The sequence below is a fragment of the Mustela putorius genome, unplaced genomic scaffold, assembly GCF_011764305.1.
Source record: "Mustela putorius furo isolate JIRA1106 unplaced genomic scaffold, ASM1176430v1.1 tig00003853_pilon_pilon_pilon, whole genome shotgun sequence".
Taxonomy (NCBI): domain Eukaryota; kingdom Metazoa; phylum Chordata; class Mammalia; order Carnivora; family Mustelidae; genus Mustela; species Mustela putorius.
This window is the reverse complement of record NW_025422005.1, coordinates 82,345,852-82,361,698: the sequence shown is the minus strand read 5'-3', so window position 1 is coordinate 82,361,698 and position 15,847 is coordinate 82,345,852. Positions and strand designations below refer to the sequence as shown.

The 15,847-nt window shown below is 36.1% G+C and overlaps 1 protein-coding gene across 1 annotated transcript in view; it reads left to right on the top strand.

The window, feature by feature from the left end:
* The window catches only part of DPYD (dihydropyrimidine dehydrogenase), an 836,293-nt gene that overhangs the window by 602,339 nt on the left and 218,107 nt on the right, over positions 1–15,847 (top strand). Inside the window, exons 17-18 of the mRNA XM_045064888.1 lie at positions 5,411–5,531; positions 6,335–6,454. Coding sequence (XP_044920823.1) covers positions 5,411–5,531; positions 6,335–6,454 — 241 coding nt within the window. The remainder of the gene's footprint in view (positions 1–5,410; positions 5,532–6,334; positions 6,455–15,847) is intronic.

The following is a 15,847-nucleotide window of genomic DNA, read 5'->3' as shown; positions in this document are numbered from 1 at the left end:
TAAAAGGGAGATTGGTGGGTGGATTGGTAAGTGCATGTTTACCTTTTTAGGAAACTACCAGGTGATTTTCCAAGGTGACTGTATCATCGTTAGCATTCTTAAATCAGGAAAACCAATTTCAAAAGAACACATGCTAAACCATAAGTTAATTTAGAACATTCCCAATCTTTGCGTTTACTAACGATTCTACCTGAAGTAGTTAACTCTTTCTGTTCTATTTTATTGACATGGAAGGATAAATACATCACATTTGCCTATTATTCTGAAGCTGCATTTAGTCTTACAACTATAAATGAAGACTTTGTAGTTCTGGTTTACAATTGATGGCTGAATTTCACTTTAGGGAGCAATTTTGCTAAAGAAGATGGTGGTTTAGGACATGATAATGGGAAAGAAAATTAAGAAGGTGAAATAGGTACTCAGATTGATCTTCTGGGCCCTGGTTCTCTCTGTCAGAGAAGTGGACATAATAAAAAATGCTAGCTACTTCCTGGCATTTATGTGAATTAAGACTTAGGAGTTCCTTAGTGGAAAAACATTTATTGCTGGTAAAATTTTTCAGTGGATTCATTGAAATGCCACCTTCTAAGAAAGCCATTTTGAAAAGAACTGTACGAAGTGAAAATTACCAGGTAAATTGGAGAGAAATGTTTCTTAAAGTCAAAAATTTCACTTGTAATTTAGCTTATCAAGAAATTCTCACAGTCTCATTCTCTAATGCTTGTTCTTTTGTACAGGGCATGAAACCAATGAGATTTGATGCCCTAGGAAATTGGTGGAAATGCCTGTCCTACAATGGAGAGGTCATCTTAGGGTCTCAGACGCAGCAGGGTATATCATTTTCAAAACCCCTTTAATATGTAACTAGAGACATACTAGTTACTAGATTAATGTATTATTATTTTACAGTCCAGGCAGAAAAGTATGTTTTAAAAAAAATTTTAAGTTTTAAGTGTACTAAGAGTTAGAAATTGTTATCTTATGGCCCAGATAGAAAATAAAGCTTTATTTATTTATTTATTTTTATGTTTTGAAGATTTTACTTATTTATTTGATAGAGAGAGACACAGTGAGAGAGGGAACACAAGCAGGGGCAGCAGGAGAAGGAGAAGCGGGCTCCCCACTGAGCAGGGAGCCCTATGTGGGGCTCCATCCCAGGTCATGACCTGAGCCAAAGGCAGATGCTTAATGACTGAGCCTGCCAGGGGCCCCCAAAATATGGCTTTACAAACAGTTTTGGACAGTCGAAACTACTGTAGCCAGCAATCATTAAGAGCTACATTTTCTAGTTTTTGTTGTTATTGTTTGGTTTTCATAGAGATCGATTCCAAGTGTATTAATTGCAGGCAGACACAGAGAGTCTGCCCATTACAGTTGTCAGAGAGAACAAAATTGTGTCTGGCTCACTTTCATCTTCTTGTCAGCACCTCGCAGGTCTGGTCTGGTAGCTTCCCCTCAATGCAGTACTCTCAAGACCACCATGTGGTTCCCCAGCCCCATCACTCACACCTTTAAGTGCTTCAGCAATTTCTTGCTTATCTTATCACACAGGGCAGAAAAACTCATTCAGTTGTCTCAGAGTTTTCTTTGGTGATCACATGAATAACAAAAAGGTTAACAGGTGTTTAACATGTTGCTTTACAAAGAAGTATACACACCTACACACACACAGTTGCTATGGGAGAGATCACAAATCATGGTCAGAGATAGGCATTATTAATACCTGTAGGAAGAGCCACTAAAGACTTTAAGATCTAGGTAGACTTTGTGAGTCACACACTTTAAGAGTCTTGTTAAGCTGTTTGGGTTTTTTCCCCATCATTACCCACTCTTTTTTTTTTTTTCCCAGAATTATCCCAGATTTGTAAGGAAGTCTTGGATTTCATGATTTTAGATATTCTTTGTCATAAAATTTACTCAGGGTTGCGACACCTTAGGTGGCTCAGTCAGTTATCTCTGCCTTCAGCACAGGTCATAATCTCAGGGTGCTGGAATGGGGCCTTGAGCCTGGATCCCTGCACAGTGAGGAGTCTGCTTCTCCCTCTGTCGCTCCCCTCTGCTCATGATATCTCCCTCTCTCTCTCCAATAAATAAATAAAACCTTTTTAAAAATAAAAAAAGTATACTCAGGTTTTTCTTAAACGTACGCATCGTCTGTATTTTGATGAATCTGTAAAGAAATCAATGGAAAATACTGAGTTCTTATTTATTCTTCTTTCTTTGACACAACTACTTTTTTTTTTTTAAAGATTTTATTTATTTATTTGACAAAGATCACAAGTAGGCAGAGAGGCAGGCAGAGAGAGAGAAAGGAGGGGAAGCAGGCTCCCTGCTGAGCAGAGAGCCCCATGCGGGGCTCAATCCCAGAACCCTGGCTTCACGACCTGAGCCGAAGGCAGAGGCTTTAACCCACTGAGCCACCCAGGCGCCCCGACACAACTACTTTTTGAGTGTTTATAATGCTTTGTGCCTAAAAATAGAAAAGCAGTCCAGAATTGTTTGGTTTTATTTACTTTTTGTTGGTGTGGTTAATGTTCAAGTGTCAATTTGTCAGAAATAATAATACCTTTGTGTATTTCCCATCTTTTTTTTTTTTTAAGATTTTATTTATTTATTTGACAGACAGAGATCACAAGTAGGCAGAGAGGCAGGCAGAGAGAGAGGAGGAAGCAGGCTCCCCACTGAGCAGAGAGCCCAATATGGGGCTCAATCCCAGGACCCTGGGATCATGACCAGAGCCAAAGGCAGAGGCTTCAACCCACTGAGCCACCCAGGCGCCCCGTGTATTTCCCATCTTGAAGATTTGGAAGGGGGAGGCATTAGGAATTGTCAAAAATTTATTTGTTTCCATAAGATTTTAAAAATTGGCTTTCATGGGTAACACCATCTGATGCTATCACTAGGAAATTCTTAAGGTCAAGTTGCAGAAACACTATTAATTGCTTTTAGATCTCAAACATTAATATCAAAAGTGTGAGGAAACCAGGAAAGTGTGAATAGATTCAGAGTGTCCTTTGATTTCCCAAAGTATACAGATCCATTTTATCATGTTACTAGCCTTACCACATTTCTGGTTGTGTTAGAATATTCCCTATTATGTCTGTCAAGCAAAACTTTACAATTTAAAGAATAGTCATTAATTTTACAATAATATTAGTCAGAAGTTTGTTGTTTTTTTTTTTAATTCCCAGGTAATCAAATTCTGTTTCAGCTGGGTATAAAGATTAGTTAGCAAGTGGCTTGGCTGAGTATGAAGATGAGAAAAAAATATTATCTGAACACCAGGAAGCTTACAGAAGTATAGGGTGGTCAAATCATGGCATCTCAAAATAAAGACAGATGATTCAAGTAAATATTATATATATACATATATATATACATATATATATATGTGTGTGTGTGTGTGTGTGTGTATATATTTATTTATTTATTTAATTTTTTTTTTTTTTTTTTTTTTTTTAGACTTAAAACCTTTGAGCAAATTCCAAATTGTTAAACAACATGTAAAGGACATTCACTTAAAGTAGTCAACTAGTGAGAGTGAACAGAAAAAAAAAGTGTGATAAATGTTCAAAGTAAATTATTAAGACATGGTCGTCAATAGTATCGAAAGCCAACTTAGAAGCCTATATCAGATTATTAGTGTTTACTCTATCGGAACCAAATCCTATTTTGTATGTGTTTCAGTAATTCTTATCAGGCTTCCTTCCACGTATTATGCAATTCAAGTGATCTTTAAATTATTGTCAAATTCTATCTTAAAGAGAGCTTTCACAAAGGACATGCAATTCATATCATCTAGAGTTACTGTCATTTCTAGGCTAAGTCCCATGGAAATTCATAACTTAAAAATGAAAGTCACAAAGATGCAACTGCCTTCATAATGCCAATGCAGTGGTTATAAATATTTCATGAACATTGCATGGGCAGGGGCAGATCTCCATTTTCATGAGTTAGAATTTGTACAGCTAAGTCTCCAGATTTTACTATTCATAATGCACAGTATGCCCTGTAGAGCATTCCATATAGTGCTTTTTTAATATTTATGTTTAATGAAGAAATTACTGTTCTGAAAAGAGAACAAACCAAATCAAAGATTTTTTTGTTAAAATTATGAGCTTGCTGAATAGAGATGGTAACAATCAACAGAAATTACCTCATTGCTGTATCTTAGCACATAAATGCACAACTTTTAGAGTAATACAAGATGACAGATCAAGACACATTAAACGTAAGTGAAAAGGTTCTTTCTAAAGGTTATAACATTAGAAATCTCATCTTAAAAGAATTTGAAAGGTTAAAATGCAAAGAGCAACTTCCTTACATATAAAAATATTAATTACAAATGATATACTTGCCTGCTGTTTCATAGTTTAAATATATGTCTGTATTTTTCTGGGTTTTTCTTTTATTCAAAAAACATTTTAACTTGCTAAGATAATATTACCAAGTTCAATAATGAATTGCTATTGCATATTTTAAGGTAATTTATCAAAGTGCATTATCAGTACCTGTCAGAATAAATTTTGTACTAAAAGTAATAAAAAAAAAGGACTATTGTATGTGTTGAAATCAAAGAACATTGCTACAGCTAAGTTATTTTCAATGGAAAGGATAGGTGATTGCCCTCTAAATGATACTTGTCCCATGAGAAAATAGAAGCCTGAAAAATCACAGGAAACAGGCACAGGAAAATGTCTATTCCTTGCTTTTAAAGATGAGCATTTGATATTTTATTTCATTTTTGTCATTTTGATCAATCCTTTCAAGTAGATGAATGTTGAAAAGTGCTTCACAGATCTTAATAACATTTACAAAAGTAAACTAAGTTACTGATCAGCTCATGTATAATCCAAGGCTGAATTATTCCGTATTAGCATACACTATATATCATAATTAGATTGATTAGGAAGTCATGGATTTTCTTTTGAACACACTTCATCAAGACTAAGTCTTCTAATAATGGAAACAACAGGCTTCAGATAGAATATAATCCACCCAGGAATCAGCAGCTTAAGTATTTTTTATTAGGGTTAAGCCAATGAGGTTGCTGGAAATTCTGTAATATTTACCAAAAATGCCACCAGAAGTTTATGCTTTACTCCCAGTATTATTTAACTGGTAGTAGAAAACAGTTTCTTCCATTTGGTTCTTCGTAATTTTATTTTCCAAAGGCTCCCTTGAGGAATTTAACCTTTATGTGATGAATTTGCAGTTCACTGGAAGTGTGTTAACCTTAGTTCCCTAATGAGTCTAGGTGTAATACTGAGGCGGAATTGAGAAATATATCATGTAGCTCATTGTCAGGTTGGATTTGTCTTGCACATATCCAGCTTTGCTGTTGTTCCAGTACACATTTTGATCACAATTCTTTAATTATGTTCTATATTTAACTGACCTATTTGAACAGGATCCAGAGCTGGTACGGAACATCTGTCGCTGGGTGAGGCAAGCTGTTCAGATTCCTTTCTTTGCCAAGTTGACCCCAAATGTCACTGATATCGCAAGCATCGCAAGAGCTGCAAAGGAAGGTAAGAACTAAACTTGTGTCGGTTTTCTAGTCACTGAACTATTTGCCTGAAGTATGTGCCATTCCAAAGTATATCTTTATCCACACATATATGTGTATATCTTTGCTTAGAGTTTAGGAAAAGTACTAAAGCACTTGATCTCACAAATGCAGTAGGTTCACACCTGGACCCGAGCTAGTAAATGGAGTCTAAACAAGGACATTTATAATCTTTCTTGATAAACATTTGCTTTGCGCACAAAAGATTATGAAACAAAACCGTGATCACAGTGACCCACTGCAGAATAAATGACCTCGTGATGTAACAATCCAATAGTAGCATTTGAACCTTTAATGAAGCACAAAACAAAAAGATACCAGCTTCCACAATATGAAATTTCTTGTGAGTTCCCTTTGTATTTGATAGTATACTGCCTTAAACATATGCCCAATAAATATCTATTAAACACATAAATCATGCAAGCAGTGAATGCTTTTATAAATCATACATGCCATGCCCTATCCAATGGAAATTGCATCTTGATTTGCAAAGGTATTGAAAACTACCTCGGAAGTAACACCAATTACAAAATATTTGGCATCTATAAATCTGTATAATAAATGGAAAAATGAATTTATGGGAATTAAAAATGTTTATGTCTAGCATTTTAAGCAAAATGGTAGGAGTAAAATTAGTAAAGTCACTTGAGGGAAGGAAATGTTCTCAAGGGAAAGAGTGTGTTCCTGGGTCGTGTGGGCTTGAATGGCTTTTGACCATCGTCCCTTTTAAAAAACCTCAGGTAAATGATGAAGTGTTTCTCATAGGTGGCGCAGATGGCGTTACAGCCACCAACACTGTCTCAGGTCTAATGGGATTAAGAGCCGATGGCACGCCTTGGCCAGCAGTGGGCTTTGGGAAGCGAACTACCTACGGAGGAGTGTCTGGTAGGTGTTGCGCTCTCTTTGCGATTTGCTTTCTTGGAGGTTGCTAAAAAATCAGAAGTCATGTTGCAAGCAAGTATATCATGTCTTTTTGATCCCTAATTCTGATAACTAATTGCTAGTCAAAATTCCTAATAGTTATGACAGATGGAACATGCTGAGTGTGAAGGCTCAAGTGACTGATGGCCAAAGATGAGAGAATACCAAGATAGGGTTGTGTGTAAATTTGATTCTCTCATGGTCTGCGCTCTCTTCAGAATTTCTCATTGTCACGAATGTCTTGTCACTTACTAGCAAGAGCTAATACCAGCGCCATCGCAGAGAAAAACACAAGCACCCTGATGATATCTTTTTCAGAGTCTGAATTTGTTTCACTTTTCCTAGAATTTTAAAATGTACCTTCTTCAAAAAACCTTGCTTTCATTACTGTCCCAGATGAATTCTTAAAACTGCATTTGTGGCATCAGCTGAGAAGACATTTCAGACCTCACACCTTTGCATATCTTTTCTCATCATCATCAAACACTTGCATATAAAACAGAAACAGAAGTTTTAATCCCAGTGTGTCGGTTCAGTATCTTTGCCCTGTGCACTCTGTTGCTGTGACAACATGAACTTGGTCTTGCAAAGACAATGCTGTAAGGTTCTTGACTGTACTGGTATGGGGATTAGTCTCCTTGGTGATAGAGACAGTGGTAAATATACATAATATAGCAGTGTCCCACTGTTCGAGAAAAGCATTGCTGAATCAGACCAAAATATGCTTTTGGAAGAGGCCGGGTAGACACAAATAAAACACTATCCATGCTGAGGTATTATATTTTGAGAGCATGAAGTGTGTCTATAAGCCATGATTTTTTTAAAAATTATATTCTGCTGATAATTGAATGCCATTCCCATCCCCGCAATGTCAGAAAGAGGAAAGCTGACGAGAAGCACCTGCACAGGGTCCAGACACAAGTCTCTTTTATCAGGAGCTATCAAACAGAGCCTTAAATATTATTGTAATGCAGAATAACGTGGACTGCGTTAGCATGTGCCGCAGAAAGAGAGTAAGAGACTCCAGAGTTGGGCTGTAACATGCACTATGTTTTCTGTCAGCCCATTTCAATTTTTCCAGCCTGCCATGTTGACAGCAAGAGAATAAAGGAGGTCACAGAGGGTGCTGAACATTAAAAATTAATAAAAGAACTATTGCAGTAGTATTTTATATAAGTAACACCATTCACGTTTTCTCATTTAAGCTGCAATTTCTGAATATTCTCCCATACTATAACTCAGTCTAATAAAACTACAAAATTACAGCATTAGAAAAAGTCTTTTGTGTTGTAGTCTTTAAGCATACACACACTGGAAATTATAGTGCTACCTGAAAACAAGTTCAGCTATACCTCAGGGCCTGTTAACATTTCCGTGAAACTCTATTTCTAAGATTTATAAATTCATATATAAATATTCACTTGGGCTATAAGCTCAGCTAAGCCTGGGTGGAACTTTCATTTTAAACCACAAAAAGTCCCTAACATTTTTAAGGGCTTGTACCTCATTTCTAATAGGTTCTATATTAAGTCCCTTCACATTAAACAGTCTGTTTTGAAAACAGCCTCTCTCCATATTGACAAAATTGATAGAATTTTTCTCCTTTAAAGCAGTGTTGGCTTTAATTTAAAGGTAATAGAATCTGAAAAGCAGTTTAAACAGGCAATAATAATATATTTGAGGACAGAAGCAAGTTCTATAACAAAGTACCTTCAGAGTGAGTTATAACAAAACCTAGCCTACTGTGTTAAATAATAATGGCTGCAAATTTTAAGAGTGGTGGAAATATCAAAATGGCTAAATCCCATTCCTACCTTTATCAAACATGGCTGTCAAGACTTCAAATGCTGCTTCAGTGTAGAATATCATACAAAATATGCCTCTTATTTTCACAAGATTAAAACAATTACCATAATGCAGTGCTAATATTTTCCCAAGTATTCTCTCAGAGCACTGGAATGTCTGCTTTTAGAAGAGCAACTTGAGGGGTGCCTGAGTGGCTCAGTGGGTTAAGCCTCTGCCTCTGGCTCAGGTCATGATCTCAGGGACTTGGGATGGAGCCCTGCATTGGGCTTTCTGCTCAGCAGGGAACCTGTTTCCCCCTTTCCTTCTGCCTGCTCCTCTGCCTATTGTGATCTCTGTCTGTCAAATAAATAAATAAAACCTTAAAAAAAAAAAAAAAGAAGAGCAGCTTGAATTGCAGATTTTTTTTTTCTTTCTTTTTTTTTAAGGGAAAGCTGAAAAGTCTTCAGTTTTGGATAGCCACCTGAAATACACCACATACTTTCTTCCATTGCCAGGCAGGAGTGTTTTTCTTTAATATTCTCCAGCTCTCTATTCAGTCTTTATTATTTTTTTTCTCAGAGTAAGATTGTTGCTGTTTGACATGAAGGTTTTGTTTTGTGTAAATAGGGAAATAATGAGATACTTGGGGTACTACACATGCTATAGAAAAATGGTCACATTCTGTAATGTCTGTCTAAAACACATTAGCTAATAAGGAGCAGTGACTAGCGTAGTGAAGACAGAACCTCACCCAAGGAATGTCGGTTGGATTATTTCAAACATGATTAGTCTGGATTCTAGAGTACTTTAAAGCAATGTTTTTCAAACTTTGTTTCCCAACTCATGAATGTACTATGGAGCCAAGTTAAAGAACTATAGTCAACAGTTTAAAAAATCAAATAGAACAGAAACAAAAGTCTGAATACTTTGCACACAGATGGGATAAACATTGGTCAAACTTTTTTTTTTTTTTATCAGTTTTACAGATAATACACACACTACGTGTGTGTCTTTCTGTCCTGGGTCATGATGTAAAATGAGTTTTTATTATGGTTAACTTCAAAAATTTGGAAAGCTACTGATTAGAGGGAGGTCTCTTTATTTAATAAAAGAAGTCACTAAGCCTCTAGAAGTCATTAAACAAGGTTACTTCTATTTGTTGCAGTTTAAAATCTTTTATCAGGAGCAAGAGTCTGATTCCAAGGTCTCATCCTCAGCTTTGTTATTTTAGAAACTGCCTTTTTCCGACCGCCTATAGGTGATTAGAATCTGGGAGCAGGGGTTGGAGGGAACAAAACCTATGAAGCAAATTCATAATGGAATGATTTATAAACCTGAATTTCAATTCCAGAAATACCTTGCAAGACTCATGCTCTCTGAGTCCATTAGAGGTTGAATTATAAAATTAAAAGTGATTTCATAGTGAGAACAGTATCAAAAGAAAGTTTAGTCAGTGTGCATAAGGAAAACTTTCGTGAAACGGAGATGGTTAATTGAGCTCTCCACCATACAAATACATCTGTCTAAATTACTGACTCTGGATTCCCTACTTTTCTTTGGGCCATAGAGACTTTATACTGCAAGTTGTTACCACCTCACTTTCCTTTTTTCTAAAATCTAAAAGAAAACTTTTGTTTTTTAATATCAAACAACAGTTAGTTCATATGTCACCAAACAGTTGAGCAGGGTATTGTTTTGTTTTGTTTTGTTTTGTTTTGTTTCTGGCAGTGGGCGTTCTGTGCCTTCATTTATTTCACCAGAAGAACCACTGGTCTCATCAGTAACATTATTTACGATCCCATCCTTGAGTGAATTGCTGATGATTTTTCCTAGTTTCAGTTCACTTCTTTTTTTTTTCTTGTTTTAGTTTCAAATTTTGACATTTTTCCTGGCCTTATCCACAAATAATGAAGGAATGTTAAGATAGCCCTTAAGTCCGTGATTACTATCACCTAGGTAAATGGTGTCACCCAGCTGTGGTGTGACATTTTCACAGTCTTCCCTGTGGATAAGGTTCTTTAAGACATGGTTAAGAATGAGTCCTGCATGATATAACCAAAGATACATCTTTCCTGCAAATGACTTCGTGAGGATGGTATTTATTATTTTGTAGCTGCTTTAGGAGAAACAATAATCAAGTATTTTTCAGTGAGGTGAAGTCACTTGAAGGAATTATTCCTTGTTGTGTTTTAAGTGCTTCTTTCTATTGATGGGGGATGGGCATATTTTTTAGGTTTGTTACGTAATTCCATTATTCTGTATATATTTTGTTTGTTGTTACAAAAGGACACACACACATACCCACACATAGGGAAAAGATACGAAATTTCTCTGCAGAAGTCACTTTGAAACAATGGGGGATGCTTTAGGCTTCATTAATCCACTTCCTACAAGCTTGGAAAATTAAGTCATTGTTTTACATTATTTTATTTACTACATTTGTTCTGTCTACCCAAAAAGGAAATTCTTGTTCTCAATTTCAATTTTGGATGGCTTTTTGAAATTATTGTCTGTACCAATCTGCTTAGTTAAAACAATAGAACACATTTTATTTGAAATTAATACCTATAAATTCTAAAACTGATTTCTGAATAATTTATCAAAGTTGGCCTTCAAGATTTGATCTCTGTTTCAGGAACCCAAACTTACTAATTAGTTACATATAGGATATTACAGTTTTAAGAGATGGTTGTGTATTTCTTAACAAATGACAATGGCATACTCCATAAATGCCCTTACATTCTCAAATAAATAATGGATGATTTGAAATCCAGCTACTTGGACTCTTTGGCACTGAACTCTGGGTTCTTATAGTTACAAACCTCCTAAAGGTGTTTTATTGTGAAACCAACCAGGGAAACAGCAATAAAAGAAGGTATGAGTGCTGTGAAGTGTGTAAACCTGGTGATTCACAGACCTGTACCCCTGGGGATAAAAATATATGTTTATAAAAAATAAAAAATTAAAAAAAAAAAAAGAAGTAAATAAAAAAAAAAGAAAGAAAGAAGAAGGTATAAGTTAGAAATTTGCTAATAATTTGTAACTCTATGCCAGTGTATGGGTTAGAAGTGGGTTCAAAGTTGTATAGCTCAGAAAACTTGCACAAACATGAACCAACATAATGGCTTAACATAATCTTAACTCTATACTACATATTTCATGTTCATATTTTTAAGAGGCAAGATTATCAGGACCGTACAGTGACTTAGCAGCATTGAGCTCAGGTACTGGGCATCACATGAATGCAAATGCAATGTAATCCATTCCAGTCATGAACTTAAACCTATTTTGATGTATTTATTAGTTTATTTTTGTAAAATGAGGAAGATGACAAAACGCATAGTAGATTGAAAACCCAAAAGTTATAATTTGCTTTGAATAGCTGTTACACACATGCAAGCAACTGAAGATCTGGGCAAGATGGCTTTAAGTTCTTACACCATCCATTTCAATTATATCATAAAATGCAGTATTGATATTTTTTTATAGGGAGTAGTTGTTAATGGGTTGGACTTTTTTTTATTGCCAATCACATAATTACTGATGCATAAAATCCTTTTAGAAAAACACGCCAACTCACTGTCATAAAATTTCAACTATCTATTGTAACCACCTTTATCAATAGGAGCTTAGATTTTAATCCTGAAATGTCTAAAATAACCTGAAAAATAAAGGTAACATTTAAATGAATAAAAACACTGATAAATTATGCCAAAAAGAATAATTAAAAGAACCTTTCACTTTATACTCACTCATCTATTTTCTTTTGTGTGTGTGTGTACAAAATAATGCAAAAAGAATATAGTCTATTATCTACATAAATATTCTGAGGCCATCACAAGTTTAACTGATCAAATTATTAAAGACCTTGTTATATAAATATATGTACGGTATTTGCAGAACAGTCAAAGTAGGCATATCAAATAAAGATGCTGAATTACAATTTTCATTATAAATTATCAGTTTGGTTGAGGGAAGCTCCCCATTAGAACTATTCTCATTTAAATCATGCTCATTTGAATATATTCATGTACACATTGACAAAGAATCCCCCTTTGCATTATATTGCCTTTCCTGGAGCCTGAATTTCACACTGTTTGGCTGTCGTTGGTCTGTGCAGGAGATCAGAGCCCTAATAATAGATTTTTGACGGTGAGCTCGCCTGCTACCTGCCCTACACAAATCCTCACTGTTCATGTTTGCTTCATGGCAACAAAGCAGACAGAAGGAAAATGCCAAGTGCTGAGTTTGAGGTACAGCCTTGCCTTGGCTTGACATTTCAGCAGAATAGCAGTTTATGAGATGCATAATTTTTCATCTGGGACTCAGCTGCCATATTCATAGACCCTTACAGCTCATCGACGGACTAGAGCAAGGGCGAAGGTTTAAAGCATAGATCAAGGTCTACATCCTTTCCTTAGTTATTTTAAAATAACTATTGTCCTGCAGATAGATGGTAAAATCAGAACGTATATAAGAACCAACACATTCATGGCCACGTGGATATTATATATGTTTTCTTTTATTCAAAATTAGGAAAATAATGTCTGTATCACCTCCTAAGAGAATATTCGATAGACTTTGTAAACCAAAGGACTCTGACAAGCATATTAAGAAAACTTACCTTTGCAGCAGTGGTAATGAATTATTAAATTTCTTTCCTCTGTGTGTGTGTGTGTGTGTGTGTGTTTTCCATAAAGAATGACTTGAAGCTTGAAATTAATCAAAAAATGTTCTATTATGAAAGTAAAACTAAGGAGTATTGTGTCACTGTTTGAGCTTGAATTTAAATATTCACAGATTCATGCATATCTACTGTACTAAAAAATCAGTGTAGGTACACGTCAGTGACTGTTTAATTTAGAACTACACATCTCTGTAAGCTTCAGAAACAGTTCACCATGTCACAGTCTCATACAGAACAATGGTACAGTACGTTGGATTAATTAAAGAAGCCTTGCAGAGAACTGAGTTCTCAGTATGTCAAGATTTCAGTTTTATGTTAAATATTTTCTAAAGGCCAGACCCTTAAATCTCAGGGGCTGTACCAAGCAGTGAGCTGTGAATTTAACCATAGGCTAACTGCTAATGATAAGGAAAAGAGTCCTAGTTGAGGCAGCTGTAATACAGTCATTGGATTAGGCTATCAATCACTCAGCTCCCTAAGGAAAAAGGGAAGAAGACCAAACAGTGAAAAGGGAAATTAGGAAAGGAGGCATGACTAGAATGAGATTCCTCACCATCCTTATCCATTCGTTGGCTTAAATCCCCAAGCATTCGACCAAACTCTCCAGCATTGCTCAGACTATAAAGCCAACACGCTTATCCCTAACATCGAGAGAAGTATCAAAATGTCATTGGCTCTCTGTAGCTGAAGATCTTAAAACCTGCTGGAAGCAAATGCCTGATTACATAATCAAAATTAGATTAACCCTGAATTTTTGGACTTAAGATTTATATGTATATTATTTTATGCATAAGGATTTATGTATGTTAGCAAGGAAAATATTCTTATTTAACTTCTAATTTGGAGACAGTTTTGACTTACGGAAGCCCCATAGTGAGCTGAGATTCCAGTAGATCAGTGGTTCTCAAACTTCGGTGTGCTCCAGACCCTGGAGGACTCATTATAATACAGATGGCTGGGCTCCCTCCTTCTGAGGGCCTCAGAATCCTCACTGAACAGTAGATGAAGGAAGGTTAGTGTTGTTGAACATTTTGAATTGAGATCTTATCTCCAAAATAGTGTCAAAGGTTTAAATCAGTGGTAAAACTCAAGAATCTTGGTATTTCATACATAAATTTAGAATCTGCCCACGGCTAAGTATCTGAAACAAGTAATAGTAAACAGGATCAGAATTCATTCTTAAGAAAAGTACTAGAAGAGGTTCCTTGGTGGCTCACACACTTAAGGGTCTGCCTTCGGCTCAGGTCATGATCCCAGCGTCCTGGCATTGAGCCCCACATCAGAGCTCCCTGCTCAGCAGAGAGTCTGCTTCTCCTCCCTCTGCTTCTCCCCCTGCTTGTCCCCTATTGTCCTCTCTCTCTCTCTCTAACAAATAAATAAACAAAATCTTTAAAAGAGAGAGAGAGAAGTAAGAAGAGAATTTGAGGGGTTAGGATAGAAAGAATATGTCACTCCATTTGAAATGAAATGTTTCCAGTTATAAAATAAGTAAGTCATGGAGATGAAAAGTACAGCATAGGGAATATATTCAGTAATATCGTAATAACATTATATAGTGACAGATGGTGAGTATACTTATGGTGGTGAGCATTGAGTAATATATAGAGTTGTCAAATCACTGTTGTACCTCTGAAACTAATATAACATCGTATAGCAACTATACTTCAATAATAAAAAAAATTAAGGATTAATTGTTGAATACAAACCATTGTTATGCAAAGATAATCCATTCTAAGTGCCAGTTAGTAGTCCTTTGCAAAGGAAACAGGTATCAGAGGCAGGCAAGGGTAAAATTAAGCTCAAGATTGTGAAATACCATGTTTTTCTTTTTTATTTTGTGTAGATACTAACATATTGAATAGTAACAGTTCTCTCCCTGAAAAAGCACCCACATATCAATAAATGTAGTTATTTCCTCAGACTTAAACTGTAGGAGGAAAAGTATTGATAGCCTCTTGCTTTTCTCTCTTCCTTTACGTTTTGCCTGTTATCACCATACAGTTGCATCCTTTTTATCAGTAGAAGGGAAGGGATAACCAAGGTCGTAAGGAGAAGCTGTTTGAATGCAGTATCCCTCCCGTCAACACAGTTATACTATGCACTGAGAGTCTTCCAAAGTCGTGTCTATAGACTGTTGGTGATACTGTTTGTCAATCCTGGAAGCTTCCAGCGGTTTTCCCAGTTGAAGGAGGGTCCTGGTGTACAGCTCCAACAATCTAGTACCATCTGAATCCCTGAGAGCATATTATACCCCAAATTTTAAAAGGTCTATAAGTGTGGGGCATAGTGCATCCTCAAGAGACCCTCACAGTATCTGATGCTCAAAGGTACAGACTGTCCAGATGATAGAGGACGGATTATAAAAGAAGGATCGTAAGAGAAGGTAAAGGAATCTGGTCAGGGCAGCTTAACTTCACTCACCAGGCTTTCGTAGAATCTAATACTTTGACTCAATGTGTGTAAGGATTCTACACTCATTATTCTAGTTTTCTTCAAATTTGTATGCCCACAAATGGCCCACATTCAAAAATTATATAAACTGGGGCTCCTGCGTGGCTCAGTCATTAAGCATCTGCTTTCAGCTCAGGTCATGATCCCAGGGTCCTGGGATCGAGTCTCTCCCCGGCTCCCTGCTTGGCCAGAGGCCTGCTTCTCCCTCTCCCACTCCCTCTACTTGTTTTCCTTTCATGCTGTGTCTCTGTCAAATCAATCAATAAATAAAATCTTTAAAAAACGTATATATAGAAACTATGTACTCCTCACCCATTTTAAGTCACCCTTACAAATTTAGCTGTAAGTCTAAGTGATAATAAAAGACATAATCTCCCACATTCTGCAGATATTAATTCTTAAGATGAAACGGCTACACCATTTTTTTAAATACA